Raw genomic sequence first — 20,078 nt, 5'->3', positions numbered from 1 at the left:
AATGTCACTTTGAAAAAATTCTAATATCCATCAAAAGGTTAAGATATGAATTAAAGTAGTTCCTCTCTATACAAAACATACCTTCCTTCTCCAGTTTTTCACAACAATGAGAAACAAAATGGAAAGAAGTGAATCACAAGCCTTACACTGTAATGAATCCACTATAACTACTGTTACTTTTTCCATGTAAGGAAACTTTCATCTTAGCTAATATTATACAGACATTATCTGATTAACTTCTTTTTACTCCCAGATGAATAATCAATCATTTTTGTGATCAGTACTATTTCCTTTCTCCCTTCATCACTGACCTCCTCCTCTCCCTACTAACTTGGAGTGGAATCAATTGGCATTTCCTTTACCTTCTCTCTTTGGTTACTCAATAGTTCTTATTCTTCTATAGGTGACAGGTGCCATTGAGAAATTGATGAAAACTATGGGACCCACAAAAATGAATGTACCTACAAACACTCAAATCTTATAATTTCAGGAGTTTAAGAACCCCTATCCTCCACAATCACCTATCCAAATAATTTCTATGACCATATAGCTCTCTTTTATAATCTCACACCACAGCTCCTTTATACACACACACAATTAAGAACTATTACAGTGATTAATAACATAATACTCAAAATAACAAAATTAAGTCTAGGTAAAGTTTTATCTTACTGGCAATATTTTAAGAACCCCAGTGGAACCCCAACCTAAAAGGCCTCAGAAGAACATGCTGAGCACTTCAATAAGACAACTTAAAATAATGAGTGCAGCATTTTTTTTTAAAGTCTACCCAAATCATGTCATTTGGTCAATTTGCTTGCCTTAAAATGTGCTGAAATGTCTTCCTAAATGTGTTTTTATTAACTCTGACACATCACTTGTAAAATCATGTAAGGCTCAAAAGTTAATTTCAGCAACAAAGAAAATTCCAACTGATATTAACAAACTCTTGGATTTAAATACGTATTCTACTATATCAAGCTATGTTCAACACTGAACATTGTTAGCCAGGAAATGAAAATGATACCATCTCACAAGGATCTAACTACCTTGTCAAAGCAAGTAAAACAAAAAAGATGGAACAAATACCAAAGGGAAGGGAAAAATATAATCAAGGTGTCAATACTAACAGCGGTAAGTGCTTTCTTGAAAGCACAACTCCTAAAAGTAGAAGGTTCTTGCTGGATGTACCAAACTATTCATGGACACTGAGTTCACTTTTATTTTTGCTTAAACTTTCACTCACTGTTTAAATCACAGATTTGTACTAGGTCAAAAAAATAAAAAGGAAACATGATCACTCTTTTACCACAAACAAATTTCAAAATCACATCAGATTTCTTAAATAACTAGTGATACCCTCATAGAACCTTTTTATGTTTCATGATGCTGGGACACCTATCAAACCCATTAACCCTCTGCCAGCATAGACAATTCACAAAGAGTAGTTTCTTCATTTGTATGTACTGGGTTAATGGGACACATCAAGTAAGCAACTTCTCAATTTGCCTCAAATTAGGGCAAAACTCATGGTGAGACTTTAAACTGTTCATTTTATTCTACCTACTAGGTCCCTTCCCACACAATGGAAATCTGTATATTTTCTGAAATAATACTTTGATCATCCATTGTCTTCCAGTACAGACAATCCATAATTGAAAGGCAAATTGAACAAGAGAGAAGAGCAACAGGTACATACCAAATGATCAGATGCCACAAGAAAAGGCTTTAGTAATGTCACTATCTCCTCCCCCTTATTATAAATAAGTTGCTGGTTAAAACTGAAAACCAGATGCGGAACATGTGCTTGTACTTCAGATTTAGTCTAAGAACCTTCAAACAGGAGTGTTAACTGAATTGTGCAGGAAAACTATTTCCCCTCATAGCACCAATTATAAACTTTATTGATAAATGTCTGCATATTTGCCATGGTCAATATATTCTGTTAATGCTACCAGTTCTTAAGTTTCACTATTAAACCATTTTCATAAAAAAAAAAAAAAAAAAAAGAGGAACCCTTTTAACTGATGAGTTGAAACTCCAGTATTTCCCAACCTATTACCAGGCCCTATAGATTACATTCCTAAGCACACTAAATTAGTGGCAGGAAATTATGTCAATGGCAGGAAATGCTACCACTGGCTCACAGACTTTTCAGGGCAATGAAACTTGTGCAGCCTTACTGCTTTTGAGAGTTCTTAACTAAGTGGAAGTACTGTACTGAATGCCTATTATATACACAACGGTTGGTGGTGGTATCTCACGGAGCCTCGAACTCCCACGCTTCCCCCACTCTTACAAAGAAATGTTTCTTGGGAGAGCACATGCAAGAGGCAACGGGAAAAAGCGCACGTAGGCGACTCTTCCTTGGATTTCGGGTAAAGTAAAAAGACTAGGAGCCTACGCCCTGTGGTTTTTTTTAGGGTGGGGCTGGTTTGCAAGTCTGTGAGTGGGCTCCTAAGTATTTGGACTGAAAACGAGAGGTTCTTCTGCCCGGACACTGAGCGTTAAAGAGTCAAAACCCAGCAACTGACAGCGGTGGGAAGGAAAGGAATCGCGGGAAGATCTGTGCCCACAAGTTAGACAAACAACAGACCCTGCCCAGTACTCGGAGTCTCCCCAAGTTGGGTGGGGCCTTTATCCTTTCCGCTCTGCCTCCCAGAATAAGAGAAAGGGGTTAAGGGGTCGAAGGGGGTGCTCTTCCGCCCCCACGCAGTCTCCGCGCTTCGGCGTGGCCGCTCCTTTAGCGGCTCCCCCAGTAGCACAGCGAGATCGCAGTTAGCCTTGGGAAGGGGCCCCGGCCCCCCCCTCCTCCGTGCCCAACAGCCGATGGATCCCGGGGCTCTCGCTGTCCCCAAGGCCGGCGGGGACTGCGGGAGCACTCACCAATTTGGGTTTGTTTTTCGTTTCCTCTTCGTTGAGGGCCCGGTTCCCGGAGCTCCGCTTGTTGCTCCGGCCCCCACCGGGTTCCTCGCTGCCGCCTCCCGCGCCCGACGCCGCCGCCCCGGGCTGCTCCATCTTTCTCCGGCCCTAACACCTGTGTCCTGTAACCCCACCTCTTCTCAACTTGGGGAAGACCCTCGGGGTGCTCCCGCTGCCCCAACTGATCCGGTATCACCTCTTCCTGTGTGAGAGTGTGTCTGTCTGGGGAGCTGGTTCCCGGCTCCCAGGCACCCCCAACGACGCAACACGCCGCAGCTGCCACTACTCGGCGCTGGGGCAAGCCCTGCCCCTGAGCAGCTGCAATAACCGCGGTCGCTGGCGCCGCCGCCCTTAGGGCGGCGTTTAGGGTGCAGGGAAAGTAGGTGACTATCTCTTTAAAAGGGCCTCGACACACGTGATTCATCAAAGTACCCGCAGTCAGCCGCCCGGGCGCCGAAAGCTGCTTCCTACTTCCAGTGCCAAGCGGGCCCCAGCTACTGAGCATGCCCAGCACAGCGACCGGAGCCAGAAGAAAGGACAGGACTTTAAACTGCTGTTAAGCACGGATTTCACTTCCTTAGTGGCCTAGCGTGAAATGGAAGGGAACTAGTCAAGAGAAAGGAGGTGTAGCCTATTTTAAAGATGGGGAAACTGAGGCCCGTACGGATTCAAGTGTGAGTCACTGGCAGGTCTACCTGAGTATCAGTTCCACTAGTGTGGGCCACAGCACCTTCCCCACAGAGGCCTTTCTGGGGGTGTGGTCCTGCTAAGCTCTGTGGGAGGGGTGGATTGGCAAGACAGCTGGCATCCTATAGGAAAACCACCACTGGGAGTGCTGATTAATTGCCTGGACAGATTGTATGGGTCAAAGTGGAAAGGGGGGTGCTTTGTATTGCTATGACTGCTTTGCGATCAAAGAAATACAGTTGTTCCTTTATTCCCATGCTGCTGGGTAGTAGAAGCAGCAGGCATCCACTACTTAATCTTGGGGGAAGAGAAGCAGTTAAGGCTCTTTAACCAAAGCACCTATAGAGAGTTAGCAATTGGATTGAGTGCTATTTTCAGTTTCTGGAACTAGTTTAGGTTCAGGGTTGGGAGAAAGATCATGTGTGTCAATGCTTTGTTTAAAATGTAAATCTCGGGATCCCTGGGTGGCGCAGCAGTTTAGCGCCTGCCTTTGGCCCAGGGCACGATCCTGGAGATCCGGGATCGAATCCCACATCAGGCTCCCGGTGCATGGAGCCTGCTTCTCCCTCTGCCTGTGTCTCTGCCTCTCTCTCTCACTGTGTGCCTATCATAAATAAAAATTAAAAAATAAAAAAAAAATAAATAAAAAAAAAATAAAAAATAAAAAAAAAAAATAAAATGTAAATCTCTAGACAAATGCTAGGTATTTTTGTGCAGCAGCTGCAGGTACTGTAAGCATTATTAGTCATTAGTGCTTGAATTGTCAGGAAGAGGCCCATGCTATATTTCTAACATCTAAACAGGGCCTTCTAAAAATAGTGTTTACACTGAGAACATTACAGAGGAGTGCAGGATTCGAATGAACAACCATCATAGAATAAGAACACATATGCTAGAGAAGCCTGAAATGTAAACTCAGATACTATTAACATGTCCATATGCCTGTTATCCAGATATCTTCAGGCTATGATTTCTTTTGCCCTTCCCTTCAACCTAAATTCAGCTATGCTGAATCTAATTGCTTTATGAGCATATTGATTGAAAGAGCAATAGGATAAATTTGACCATGCTATAGATATGATAAGGCAATTAACTGGAAGAGTAGAGTGAAAAGAACCTTATATATCTAAAAACAGTTTTAATCCTGGCTTTGTCATTGTCACTAACTTTCTTTTTAAGCATGCAGGTGGTATACTACCCAAAAATAGCACAGAAGAGGAAATACATGCTCTCAGGATGAACAAGGAACCCTAAGGTAAATTTGCTTGGTCAAAGTTTCTGTCTTGAAATTTGATGTATATTTTGAATAAGACTCACTATATGCACACAACCATATGTTATTTAAATTATTTAAATGTTTCCCCTCCTGAAAAATTGAGTAAAAATGCATGCTACAGAAAGACATGATCTATTTATCCAATGCTTTCATCTAATTTCCTGTTTAAGAGATGTGGATATGGGTGAGAATCCTCCAAACTCAAACATGGCTCAATAATCTGCTCCGTGGGTATTTATTAAGCTCCTTAAGGTATACCAGGTGCTATACAGAGTGATTTGAGTTAGAAGGATGAAGTGAACAGACTTTCTGCCCTTTAGAACCTCATAGTCTACTGGAAGAGACAGACCATTAAAGAACAGCACTTCAGTACAACAGATATGAGCAGGGAGCTCTTAAGGTACATGAGGGAAGTAAACCACCAGAATTTCAAGGTTCCAAGATGCTTTCCCAAAGAGAATGATGTTTGAGCTAAGTCTTAAGGATATAATTAAAGTTTGTATTTGTTGACAGCCTACTGTTAGGTACTGTGCTAGGCATTGTAGATACAATAGTGAACAAGACAGATGTGGCTTGCTCTTATAGGGCTTTCAGGCTATTGGAAAGCATATTAAACAAAACTATGTTGAGCAATCACAAGGCAAAGAGAGTGAAGAGCATTTTGGGCCAAGGAAAAGACAATAGCATGTGCAGCAACCCTATGGTTAAGAAATTGAGGACATCTAGGGGAAAAGGCTTCTGTTGCCAAGAGAAGTAGAACAGATAAGCAGTTTCCAGATCATGAAGGACGTGTAGGTCTCATTGGTGTGGTTTTAAAAGGGAGAAGGTGTTGTAATGCAAATGAATTCTGTTTGTAGTGTGTATATAGACTTGAAAATGTATTGACATTATTTTGAATATAAAGTTGAGTTTCACTCTCCTCAGACCAAGTGAAGCTTCATTTTAAATCCAGTTAGAGGTATGTGTAAAAGATGCATAATCTTTACTGCAAGAACTGAAGAAGTCTCTTCTTGATATGGCTTACATTTGACTTTACTATGATTATCTCAGCCCCATTTTCATTCTTGATGTTTGTTTTTTAGCATTTTGCTTTAGTTAATGTAAACAGTAATTAAGCAAACACCCTTTCTCCCTACATCAGGGTCAGTGGTCTCTCCTGGAGGCTAACACATGAAAAAACCACTGCTGTCCTACAAGGATTTGTCTACTGATTATGAACCAGGCACTTCACCAATACAGTCCTAGGGCTGATCTAATTGTACCTACATTCCTTTATTTTTACCTTCCTGGGACACACATATAGCTTGGTGGATGTAGAAACATCTTTTCTTTCATGCTGAAAAAAGAAGGAGGCTACTAACATCAGGATATCAAAAGTTTATGTTAGACTCGCTAACCTCATGATGTCTCCCTCTGGCTTCTCACGAGTTTAGCACCCAGTTAACATTAAAAACTGAGCCCCAGAAGAAAAGAAAGATAAAAGGCTGCTAGGCTCTGTCTTTCTTCAAATTGACCTCAGAGTCATTTGTTACCCCAGAGGTTTCTGATGAGCCTCATAGTATCCCTCTTGCTTTCTGTGTCTCCCTTTGGATGAATGTTCTCTTCTAAACCATCTGGGTCATTAATAGAGAAATGAAAGGAAACATGGATTAGACAAAAATGAGACATAACCACCATTAGGGTCGTGGAAAAACATTTGTGATATAAAGTTTGTCTAAGAGTAGGCAAGTATTTATCAAGCATATACTATGTGCCAACACCAAAATAGATGCCATGCAGAAAAAAATACCAAACATTCTGCTATAATGTCATATATGTCTTCCTGAAGAATTTCCTGTTCTATAGAATTGCACACTGAGAAGAACAGGGATTCTATGGAAACATGGTTAGGGAAGATCACTTAAAACCAATGCAGCTTTATAATCAGAGCACTAATGAAAACAACTATTTTAATAAAAACATTAACAAGGTTAAATCTCCACTGGCATTTGCTCCAGCATCACAACCCTCAGTGCTTAGTAGCCGTCATGCTTCCTCCTTCCTGATGTGGATCCTCAAGGGCATTCACTTTTAAGATATTATCTTCATCAGAATTAAAATCTAGTTGAGAAGCACCTGAGTGGCATAGTCGGTAAAGCTTCTGGCTTGGTTTGGGCTCTCTTCGAGATCTCCTGGTCCTGAGATCCAGCCTAAAATTGGGCTCCACAAGGAATCTGCTGGAGGTTCTCTCTCTTCCTCTCCCTCTGCCCCTCCCACTTGTTATAGTGCTCTCTCGCTCTCTCTCTCTCTCTCTCTCTCTCTCTCAAATGAATAAATCTTTTTTAAAAAATCTAAATGAAGAGTACCCAACTTTTTCAAAAATGTGGTAAAATTTCTTTACAACATCATTATCAGTAATCACAGCTTCACCAGATAGTTTAATGCAAGGAACTTACAGGTTGTTGAAACCACTAAACCAGTCATAGTGAAAGGGCAGAGTCTGGTGCAAGATTCTTCTTTTTTTCCTAAAAGTATTCATATATCGTTAGGACTTAAGCTTAATTGTGAGAAAGCTTGTTCCTCATCACCTCAAAACTTAAAGTGCTAAGAAAATTCACATGTAAACCAACTGGACTTCCACCTTATTTTGACATAATTCTCCTATTTACCAATTGCTAATGTGGTATTCATGGTACACAAACACTTGTAATGAAACATATTGTAAAATAGAAAATCTCTGCCCTCAATAGCTATAAAATCTACTTAAGAAAACAACAAATTTGTGAAAGAGTAATTGAAAATTATATGCCTAACTTAGAGATACTGAATCTAAATTCAACATGACATGATAAATAGGTAAGATTGGTTGGACCTAGAATAGATGAAGAAGTTTTGAAGGAGAATGTAGAACTTGAGCTGCCAAGCTATGAAGCAGAAATCAGATGTGAACAGGCAAAGCAAAGAAAGGAAGTAAGGAAAAGACAGCATATAGAAAGGTCTGGAAACAATACTGACCAATAATGTTGAGGAGCCAGTGGAGCTTGAGTAGAATGGTGAGAACATAGATGTTGAATAATAGTCGGAAACATACTTGTCCCTCTGGCATTTTCCCAGCATGTAAGCAGCTTTGAATATAAGACACAGTGGTAGTAATGGGTTAAGATATTTAGCAGGAATGTTACAAAATAAAGAAGTAAGGAGCTAGTCTGGCCCCTGGCATGCAGAATAACTTTTTATTCTTTTCTTAAATTTAAATTTAAGTTAGTTAACATAAAGTATAGTATTGGTTTCAGGAGTAAAATTTAGTGATTCATCACTTACATATAACACTCAGTGCTCATCCCAATAAGTGTCCTCCTTAATGCTCATCACCCATTTATCACATCCCTCTACCCACCTCCCCTCCAACTACTTTCAGTTTGTTCTTTATAGTTAAGAATCTCTTATGATTTGCCTCCCTCTCTGTTTTTATTTTTCCTCCCCTTCCCCTGTGTTCATCTGTTTTGTTTCTTAAATTCCACATATGAGTGAAATCATATATATATTTCTCTGACTTCTTTCATGTAGCATAATACACTCTAGTTCCATCTACACCTTGGCAAATGGCAAGATTTCATTCTTTTTTATGGATGAGTAATTTTCCATTGTACATTTTTACCACATCTTCTTTATCCATTCTTCAATCAATGGACATAGGCTGTTTCCATAATTTGGCTATTGTTGATAATGCTGCTATAAACATCAGAGTGCATGTATCCCTTTGAATTAGTATTTTTGTGTTCTTTGGGTAAATATCTAGTAGTGCCATTGGTAAGTTATAGGGTAGTTCTATTTTTAAGTTTTTAAGGAACCTCCATACTGTTTTCCAGAGTGGCTGCACCAGTGTGCATTCCTACCATCAATGTAAGACAGTTCCCCTTTTTCTGCATCCTTGTCAACACTTGTTCTTTCTTGTGTTGTTGATTTTAGCCATTCTGAAAGGTATAAGGTGATATCTCATTGTAGTTTTGATTTGTATTACCATGATGATCAGTGATGCTGAGCATCTTTTCACATGTCTGTTGGCCATCTGTATGTCCTCTTTGGAAAAATATCTATTCATATCTTCTGCCCATTTTTTAACTGGATTATTCATTTTTTGGGTGTTGAGGCTTTTTTAAATTTTTTATTTTACGTAAACTCCATGCCACATGTGGGGCTTGAACTCACAATGGGTGTTGAGTTTTATAAGTTCTTCATATATTTTGGATACTAATCCTTTATCAGATATGTCATTTGCAAATATTTTCTTCCATTCTATAGGTTGCCCTTTAGTTTTGTTGATTTTTTCCTTTGCTTTGCAGCAGCTTTTTATTTTAATGAAATAAGAGAAAAACAAATACCATATCATTTCACTCATATGTAGAATCTAAGAAACAAAAGAAAGGAGCAATGGGAAAAAAAAGAGAGGCAAACCAAGAAACAGACTTTTGACTAGAAAGAACAAACTGTTACCAGAAGGGAAGGGAGTGGAGGAATGGATTAAGTAGGTGGTGGGAATAAGGAGTGCACATGTGATGAGTACCAGGTGTTGTGTGGAAGTATTAAATCACTGTATTGTACATCTGAAGCTAATATTACACTATTAACTAGAATTCAAATAAAAACTTAAACAAAGAAAGGAACAAACTGTTCCTCTCCATAGATTATATACAGGAAACAAAGAAAAAGAATGAGTAGACAAGAATTACTAAAATGTTGGTGCAAGGAAATAAAAACCTAGTAGCAAACTGGAAGATAGTATCTCAAGGTATTTGTCTTTTGCAGCCAGAGCCATGCCAAGGATCCTGGTACCTAAAACCTAAAGGGACTAATTACAGCAGGACAGGAAAGCTAAGAAGCTTCCTGAAGTCACCAACAGGAAGAGTCTGGGCAGGCTAGTAAAGCAGAAAGAAGGATTATGTAACAGTAGGCAGTAGGCAGACAGCTAGACTCTAAAAGTCCAGTAATGGATGTCCTGGCAGGCAGGCAGAGAACAGAATCCAGTCTGGCAAGCAGATAAGGAGGAATCCAGTGATGAAGATTGAGATTAAGAAACAAATTAGTAATCTTTTAAGAGGTCTGGCAAGATACTGCTATACAAGGCAGGGCACCAGGCCTAAAGAAATTAGCATAACATGAAATCTTCAAAGAGAGGCAGATACAGACAGGCAAATAAAAGATGGCAACAAAGACACTCAGTTTCTGTAACTCCTCTGTGAGATCACAGTAGGACCAGAAGTAATAGGTCCACTTGATGCTAAGCAATCAAACTATTAAAATACTCTTCTTGAATCCTCTCTGACTACGGACAAGATTGGTCCCAATGGAGGAAAAGTAGACAACAAGAAAAGGCCTGGAAAAAATAATGACCAATAATGGTCACTTACCTGAAGTATAAAGGTTAATGTGTTCAGTTGTGATGATTATAGGGATTGGGGCTGGAAGCCAGCTAAAACATAGTCCCACAAAAATTAGTCCAAAAGACTCTAGGGCCAATTTCTCCTTTTGCGGAAAGTGTTGAGACTAATAGAGGCTGAGAATTCCCAGATTCATGCCACCTATGGTTTTATACAATATACTGAAAGCCAAGCCTTTGAATTTTATATGGAAAATATGTTGCTAACAAAGAACAGACTTCCCTGCTAACCAAAGTCCCGAAGCCCCAAAGCAATTTTCAAGAGTGCCTTAACAGAACATAAATGGTAATTGTCCAGTCTTTAAGTTAGTAAGACATAGGTGTAGTAATAAACAGTGAGGGGAGACTTTCAATTTACTTGCTAAATTACATGGATCAGAGAAACACACATTAGTGTTAATAAGGGTGATATTTAATACTTAATAGGGATGCTATATAAAGAAATTAGTATGCATAAACAGTCTCTTGAAGATAAATGTAGCTTAAAAGTGAGACTAAAATTATGCAACTAAAATCTATTGTCTCTTTTACCTTGTGATTTATTTTCTGACCTTTTCAAAATATATAATTATGAAAATTAAAGAAGACATGTTTGACATCTGTAAATTGTAACTTGTTTTCATATCTAGGCATGAGTAGTTAGACAAGTCTTAGAAATAGGTTTATTTTGGGGCACCTGGGTGCCAGAGTTGGTTAAGTGTTGGACTCTTGATGTCAGCTCAAGTCATAATCTCAGAGTTGTGAGATCAAGCTCTTCTCTCTTTCCTTCTCCCTCTGCCCACCCCCCATACATACATGCACTCTCTCAAAAAAGTTTGTTTTATGTATTCTCCCACATAAATTTTAACAGCCTTATTGATATATAATTCACAAATCATACATTTCACCCTTTTAAAGTGTACAATTGGGATCCCTGGGTGGCGCAGCAGTTTGGCACCTGCCTTTGGCCCAGGGCGCGATCCTGGAGACCCTGGATCGAATCCCACGTCGGGCTCCCGGTGCATGGAGCCTGCTTCTCCCTCTGCCTGTGTCTCTGCCTCTCTCTCTCTCTCTCTGTGACTATCATAAATAAATAAAAATTTTTTAAAAAATAAATAAATAAAGTATACAATTCAGCAGTTTTTAGCATATTCACAGTTGTATAACCATCACTGCAATCAATTTTAGAATATTTTCGTCACACCAAAAAGAATCTTGTCTTTAACTATAACCCCTCTTCAGTCCTCCCAAACTACACTCCTCCCAACCCAAAGCAACCACTAATCCACTTTATATTGTAGATTTCCCTATTCTAGACATTTACATAGATAGAATCTCATAATGTATGGTGTTTTAGTAATTGGATTCTTTCAATGAGAATAATATTTTCAAGGTTCAACCATTCCACATCAATTTTTATTTGTTCATTATTACCTATTTGTTTCTCAGACATAAATACAGATCAGTTATTTAAGCCACGTCCCCTGCTATACACACAATGACAAGCTATACCTTACTTACAATTGCAAAGAGTTGATATTCTCATGTGAACACCAATCTTGTCCTTCCTCTCCTGGCAAAAGCAGGAAATTTGGGGTTTGATTTTTCTATACAATGATATAATAGAAGAATTTCCTTCTGACCCAGGGCCTGGTGTCATGGAAATGACCACAAACACCATATTTAATCAAGTATATATTATGTACCAGAACAACTTTTAGAAGTTTATATAAACTTAGTAAGGGGATCCCTGGGTGGCTCAGTGCTTTAGCACCTGCCTTCGGCCCAGGGTGTAATCCTGGAGTCCCAGGATCGAGTCCCGCATCGGGCCCCTGCATGGAGCGTGCTTCTCCCTCTGCCTGTGTCTCTGCCTCTCTGTGTCTCTCATGAATGAACAAATAAAATCTTAAAAAAATAAACTAAACAGGACAACCCAGAAACCAATTACATTAAATTACATATTACCTTACATAGTAGTGGCAAATACATAGTTCTTATTTTTAAGTCTTCCAATCCACAATATTATTTTTCATAAGATTTTATTTATTTATTTCAGAGAGACAGAGTAAGTAAGAGGGCAGGAGCAGGGGCAGTGGGAGGGGGGGGCTGAAGGAGAGGGAGAAGCAGACTCTCTGCTGAGCAGGGAGCCTGACATGGGACTCAACTTGGGGCTTGATCCCAGGACTCCAGGACCACGACCTAAGCTGAAGGTAGACACTTAACCGACTGAGCCACCCAGGCGCCCCATTCCAACATATTAGAAGCTAAAATGTGCATCTACATTGGCATCAGATTCATTCATAAAGCCTTCTTTGAGATATGCACATTAATTTTTAAGAAAATTTTTGGAAAAGACCTTTGATCACTGGGTAATTTCTTGAGTACTAGACGTGAGGATATCCATTTTATTGCTGCTTTTATTTTATTTATTGTTATTTTCTTTACAAATAGCCTCATAACACTGGGTTTCTACTGTATTCAAAACAAAAACTAATGTGAGCTGCCATCTCATCAGTACTAGCAGCTTCACCTGACACCCTGATATTACATAAGGGTAGAACTGCCTCTAAATCCTATGAACCAACCCTGCTTTGCATCAAAACTTTCATCCTTTAATCATTCATCATGTTGTTATTTTATACCATCAAAATGCCTGAAAGTCTTGGCTTCAATATTGGCCAAATTAAAATATACAAGGCTGAGCTTAATCCCAAATCTACAGAATAAAGCATTTCCATTGCAGGCAAAGCTCTATATGTGATCTTCCAATAATATATGACTGTCTTTAGATTACTTTTTCTTTTTACAACATTTTTGATGATTAAATGTGATGTAGGACTATAAAATAATATTTTAGCTAGCATATTAGAACTTAAACATATAAGTTTAATTATGTTAACAACCATTGAGTAGTAAATATGTCCAGGGCATGGTGCTAAGGATACTTGAATGATAACACTATTCATGATCTCATTTGACTTAAGATATATACTCAAGCCAACTGATAAGAACTCATCTGACTGAAAAAGAATATTACAGAACTATAAAGGAGGAAGAGAATGGGGAAGGTCTTATGGAAAAGCTGTGCCTTTAAATATCAGGACCCTAAAAGTTGGAAATGAGAGGAAAGTGCTTTTAAGGGAGAGGGAACGACATGGGTAAAAAATTAGAGAAAGGAAAATGTAGGCTAGGTTTGGAAATTGAATAGACATCTAATGGAGCTGAAGGGTCGATTTTATGATTATGTAATGGGAAGTAAAGCTAGGAAAGAGGCACTAAATCAGGAAGACTTTGAATGCCATGCTGAAATTTATTCTGTAACTGTGGAGAGTTGACAGAAATATATGAACAGGAAAAACACGATTAGACCTGTGTTTTAAGAACAATGCTCTGGCATTAGTGTTTAGAATGGTTTATAGATGAGAAACTGGAAGCAAGGAGATAAATTAGGACACCACTTTCAAAAGTCATTCTCTTATTGGAGAATGAGTATGTTAGCTCAACCTGACTGCCAACTATAGGAACCTGACTTAGTGCAGATATCCAGAATAGTCCAGAGAAGGAGGAAGTAGAAAAGTGAGTCAAGGTAAAACCTGCTAAGAAAAACCAAGAGTCAAAAAATAAACACAGTGCAAAGGACTAAAGTCCCTATTAAATTTGGCTTGTGGATCCAAGAGTTTATAAGTTACAGCCAGGATCATAACTAGGTGTCTTAAGGGAGGAAGGAAAATCAATGGTAAACAGCATGGAGGCATCCATAGCTTAACTTGATGGTTGGTGAACATGAGATGCATTATTGAGTTGGGCTGGTTCAAGGGACCCAAAGCAGTTAATAATATATGTCAATGATAGATATGCAATAATAAGACTATGATTTAGAACAGTAGAAGAAAGATCGGAAAGATGGGAACAGACTTCACAGGTCATATTTATAGGATTTAATGACCTGATATAGGAAATGGGGGGATGGGAAAAGTAGAAGGTGATTCTGAGGTTTCAATACTGAGTTACAGGGAGAGTGATAATTTTGCAATGCAAATTGGGAATTAAAGAGGAGAAATATATTTTGAAAAATATAATGCTGATTGCCTACAAAATGGGTGACGGGCACTGAGGGGGGCACTTGACAGGATGAGCACTGGGTGTTATTCTGTATGTTGCCAAATTGAACACCAATAAAAAATAAATTTATTATTTTAAAAAGTATGCAGATGAAGACATCATTAGACATTAGATCTTGTGTTTCTGAAAAAGTTTGGAGATAGATGAAGATTTAGAGTCATTTACGTAGCAATATTAGTAGAAAATGTGGTAGTAGGTGAGATCACCAAGGAAGAGACTGGGGAAGGTTATGAGAACCAAAGAAGGAGGGTTTGTTGAAAGCTCATTTTGACTATGGGAAGGGGAAAGAAGTCATCCAAGGATTTAGCTTAGCAGGTTATTACTCATGGTAGGTGCTAAGATTTCAGTTCAGTGTGACAGGGATGGTAATGGTACCATACTACTGGCATGCAGATTGGGAATCTGGGAGGAGAAATATTTTTTAAACTGGATGGCTGGATGCTAAGAAAAAAATCGGACAGGTAGGATGGGATCCTGGAAAGTGCAATAACAGATTAGAACAAATTATATATTATAACAGTGCAGAACAAATACATTAATTTTGAAGAGATGGTAGCTAGCTAGCTAACGTCAGAAAGGACAAGGTCTTTGGTGACATTAAAGACAAATCAGGAAACTGATGAGCAGATTTCTTTTTTGGAAACAATACACATTTGAAAGACTATAAATACATTAAAATAAAGCTAACATTGCTTAGAACTCCACTTCTGAGATTGCTTTCAGAAACAGTTCACCAGCCAAATAGGAAAAACAGCCTAGTATTTTTCATAGAATATTTAGTCTTGACATATATGTGTGTGTCAGCTTCTTTCTCTTTTACTTGTCTCTCTTTTTTCTCCCCTGCTTCTTTAGTTCATCATTCTTCTCACCCTGCCAGATGTAATAACTTAAACCATTCACTCCCTATTCCATGAAAGTCTCTGCTGGTGTTGGCCTGTGACCAGATACAGAGTACAGGGTCTATATAGGGTGGAGACTAAGTCTAAGGTGTCAAATTGAAACTAAGAATCAGGGGGAGCCATACTCAGAATGTATCAGAAACTGGACTGACTTCCATAATTTTATTTGTGTGCTAGAAGCCTACTCTAAATGCTAGAGGTTTATAACATGCAAATGACAGTAAAATAAGGATTGCTTAGATATATCCTTATACACTAAAAAGCATACACAAAGCACTCAGATAAATATTTTATCATGTTAATATATATATATAATACAAGCATGTCCATTTAATAATGACACACATACAGAAAGAAAATTAGTACAAATATGAATATGAGAAACCACATTTATGTTGGTTAATCAGGAGTAGATTACATTTCATTTTCTAAATTTATTTTTCCTCACTATTACTTCTAGAATGCTGAACTAGCTTAATTTGGACAGTTAAAAACACTTTGGGAATATGTTTCAAGAGCTTTTGAACATAAATCCTACATCTTGATTCTGAGTTCTTACCTCTAATGAGTATATTGCATTTCTGCCTTTAGGGTAACCCCAAGATCCTTGGCTCTAATTTATTTATTTTGAAGACTTTATTTATTTATTCATGAGAGACAGAGACATAGGGAGAAGCAGGCTCCATGCAGAAAGCCGGACACAGGACTGGATCCTGGGACTCCAAGATTACGCCCTGGGCCAAAGGCAGGTGCTAAACCACTGAGCCACCTAGGCATCCCATTGGTTCTAATTTAAAGACTTGGCCCTGGGTGATTATGGCAGATCAGGGTCTGTAGCCACACCTGCCAGCTTTGCACATCAAGGCAATTCTCAAAAAAGGGCTTAGAAAACAAGTGTGGGGGTGGGGGGGGGGGAGCAGCCCAGGTGGCTCAGCAGTTTAGCACTACCTTCAGCCCCAGACATGATCCTGGAGACCTGGGATGAAGTCCCACATCAGGCTCCTGGCATGGAGCCTGTTCTCCCTCTGCCTGTCTCTGCCTCTCTCTCTCACGAATAAATAAATAAAATCTAAAAGAAAAAAAGAAAACAAGTGGGGAGATAGGTGGTTAATATATATACAGTGTTGACCAAAGACAATGGTTCTGAAAGTATAGTCTGCAGACCAATGGCATCAGCATCACCTGGAAACTTCTTAGTACTTAAAATTCTGGAGCAGCAATCCAGACTTACTGTATCAGAAACTATGTTTGCGATCCAGCAATCTGTGCTTTAACAAGCCCTCCAGGTGATTTTGATGCATGCTAAAGTTTGAGAACCACTGAAGTAGAAGAAAACAGTCATGAGCAGAAGGGTTATAGGACAGAGGAAAAAGAAAAACCAAGGTACCAGCAAGGGAGATGACGTTGCATGAAGGAGAGGAATACTGAAGGCGTAGTATATTGAATTCTGTCATTCCAGCTGCCTTCTCAAAAAAAAACAAAAACAAACAAACAAAAAAAAAAAAAACAAAAAAGAAAACCTCTTCCATTCAGATGTTTTAAAAGTGCTAAACTGCATGTTTTAAATGTAACAATAAATGGAATGAAATAATAAGCCATATTTGAATGGAGGGCAAGAATAGAGTCAGGGATAAATGGTGTATGATATGGATCAAATCCAAAACAGCAGGAACTTTCAGGAGTGGAGCAAAGCAAAACTGGTAAATGAACAAAAGAGATGAATTGGTTGCTTCTGATGATTTAAGGAAACTCTAATACCCTGACACTCAATACTGTATACCAGAGAGAACAAGTGGCTCCAAGGCTAGGAATAGGGTCAAGGGGAGGGGATATATTTATTTTCCAAAATAATCTGAGTGGGTGCTTGAAAGAATTAAGACATTTAATGTAATCCACACCCTTGATATTTCAGCAGGGAGTATGGCTTATAAAACTGCTTTATTCTACATTTACAGCTCTCAACTGTGCATGGAATTCCTAATGCCAACATAAAGCAATGGATCTATGAGGAAGTCAATATATTTAAATCCAAATAAGATGGTTTGTGAACCAGCCTATATCATAATTTATATACATTCTGCTAGGGGACTTTACGGTTATCAGTAACTCAAAGTCTGTAAGGAGAGGAAACTAGGACTGGGGATCCCTGGGTGGCGCAGCGGTTTGGCGCCTGCCTTTGGCCCAGGGTGCGATCCTGGAGACCCGGGATTGAATCCCACATCGGGCTCCAGGTGCATGGAGCCTGCTTCTCCCTCTGCCTATGTCTTTGCCTCTCTCTCTCTCTCTCTCTCTGGACTATCATAAATAAATAAATAGATAAATAAATAAATTAATTAATTAATTAATTAATTAAAAAAAGAAACTAGGACTGGTAGAAACCCAGATATTTGGGGTAAAGGACCTGGGGGAACCAACTTATCTGTAAAGTATTGGGGAGAGGCAAAGAGGTGGTTAATCAGTTAGGAAGTCTTAGCAGTCTCCACTGTAATGCCAGCTGTTGTAGGTACCTGACTATCTAGTTGGGCAAGTAAACCAAGGCAGTGAGGGATTCATGCAAAAAATGCCTTCAGAATCAGGCAAATAGTGACCTGCCTAAGGCAAGTATCAGATCCATCTGCGTGCACCACAGCCCAACTTCTAAACAAAAAAATAGTCTTCAACCTATTTTCCAGTAGGACTCACCTGGCTGATAAAGATCCTTGGTTCAAATCTCTGTCCTCCTCTAGTTGCGATATAATTTGTGACATGTTACTTAGTCCCACTGTGCCTGTTTCCTCCTCTATAAAAAAGTGTGTACTTCATAGTGCTGATGAGGATTAAATGATATAATATAGTACATGTCAGATGTCAAACTCACATACTCATGGTCTGCTACATAAAGCAGTGAATACATTGGAGATACTATTATGAGAGGAAGTGTATATTATGGTTTGCTCCACTGTTCACAAGATGTTGGGATCTCAGCCAAGTATTTTAAATTTATTATGCCTTAGATTCCTCATAAATAAAATGAGGTTAAGAATAATACCTCCATTCTAGGTTGCTTTGAAAATGAGATTAATATATATAAAATGCTTAGTATAGTGCCCGGCACCTAATAAGTACTTGCTAGGAGTGCCTGGGTGGCTCAGTTGGTTAGCTGTCCAACTCTTGGTTTTGGCTCAGGTCATGATCTAAGGGTCATGAGATTGAGTCCCATGTTAGGCTCCATGCTGACTATGGAGTCTGCTTAAGATTCCTTCTTTATCTCTCTCCTTCTCCCATTGCCTATCCCTCTGCTTGTGTGCTCTTGCTCTCTCTCTCTCTCTAATAAAATAAAATCTTTTAAAAAATAATACTCAATAGATATTAACTACAATTATTATTCCTAGAGTTCTGAGTAATTCTCTGAACTCCTTATTTGACATATACTTGACATACAACTGGCTTTACATGTTAAAATTCTTTTTTTGTTGTTTTGTTTTGTTGTATATTTTTTATTGGGGTTCGATTTGCCAACATATAACACCCAGTGCTCATTCCGTCAAGTGCCCCCCTCAGTGCCCATCACTCAGTCACCCCCCCACCCCGCCAACCTCCGCTTCCACTATGCCTTGTTGGTTTCCCAGAATTAGGAGTCTCTCATGTTCTGTCACCCTCTCTGATATTTCCCATTCATTTTCTCTCCTTTCCCCTTTAATCCCTTTCATTATTTTTTATATTCCCTGAATAAATGATACCATATAATGTTTGTCTTTTTTCAGTTGACTTCACTCAGCATAATACCTTCCAGTTCCATCCACGTTGAAGCAAATGGTAGGTATTCATCATTTCTAATGGCTAAGTAATATTCCATTGTGTATATAGACAAATATTTATCCATTCATCTTATCATGGACCCTGAGGCTCCTTCCCCATTTTGGCCATTGTGGACATTGCTGCTATAAACATTGGGATGCAGGATTCTAAGTTTTTCACTGCATCTGTATCTTTGGAGTAAATCCCCAATAGTGCAATTGCTGGGTCATAGGGTAGCTCTATTTTTAACTCTGAAGAACCTCCATACAGTTTTCCAGAGTGGCTGTACCAGTTCAGATTCCCATCAACAGGGCAAGAGGGTTCCCCTTTCTCCACATCCTCTCCAATATTTGTTGTTTCCTGCCTTGTTAATTTTCCCCATTCTCACTTGTGTGAGGTGGTATCTCATTGTCCTTTTGATTTGTATTTCCCTGATGGCCAGTGATGCGGAGCATTTTCTCATGTGCTTGTTGACCATGTGTATGGCTTCTTTGGTGACATTTCTATTCATGCCCTTGCCCATTTCATGATTGGATTGTTTGTTTCTTTGCTGTTTGGCTTAATGATTTCTTCATATATCTTGGATACCCGCCCTTTATCTGATACGTCATTTGCAAATATCTTCTCCCATTGTGTAGGTTGCCTTTTAGTATTGTTGACTGTTTCTTTTGCTGAGCAGAAGCTTTTTATCTTCATGAAGTCCCAAGACTTCATTTTAGCTTTTCTTTCCCTTTGCCTTCATAGATATATCTTGCAAGAAGTTGCTGTGGCCAAGTTCAAAAAGGGTGTGGCCAGTGTTCTCCTCTAGGATTTTGATGGAATCTTGTCTCACATTTAGATCTTTCATCCATTTTGAGTTTATCTTTGTGTATGGTGAATGAGATTGGTCCAGTTTCATTCTTCTGCACGTGGCTGTCGAATTTTCCCAGCACCATTTTTTGAAGACACTGTCTTTTTTTCCAGGGGATAGTCTTTCCTGTTTTGTCCAATATTAATTGAC

At 39.0% G+C, this 20,078-nt stretch overlaps 1 protein-coding gene and 1 long non-coding RNA gene across 4 annotated transcripts in view; one reads left to right on the top strand and one right to left on the bottom strand.

Annotated features, from left to right (window-relative positions):
- DIAPH2 (diaphanous related formin 2) overlaps positions 1–3,312 on the bottom strand; it is a 1,049,860-nt gene extending 1,046,548 nt beyond the window's left edge. For all 3 annotated transcript variants that reach the window (XM_038587833.1, XM_038587834.1, XM_038587835.1), the window contains exon 1: positions 2,887–3,312. In XM_038587833.1, the coding sequence (XP_038443761.1) occupies positions 2,887–3,018 (132 nt within the window). In that variant the 5' untranslated portion in view covers positions 3,019–3,312. The remainder of the gene's footprint in view (positions 1–2,886) is intronic.
- LOC119868464 lies at positions 2,164–19,096 on the top strand. Its single transcript, XR_005386387.1, has 3 exons — positions 2,164–2,378; positions 4,789–4,864; positions 19,045–19,096. It is a non-coding gene; the product is annotated as an uncharacterized LOC119868464 (long non-coding RNA).
- The last annotated feature ends 982 nt before the right edge of the window (positions 19,097–20,078 follow it).

Source organism: Canis lupus, chromosome X (genome assembly GCF_011100685.1).
Source record: "Canis lupus familiaris isolate Mischka breed German Shepherd chromosome X, alternate assembly UU_Cfam_GSD_1.0, whole genome shotgun sequence".
Lineage (NCBI taxonomy): Eukaryota > Metazoa > Chordata > Mammalia > Carnivora > Canidae > Canis > Canis lupus.
The sequence above is the reverse complement of the archived record's forward strand: the minus strand, read 5'-3'. Positions and strand labels throughout refer to the sequence as shown.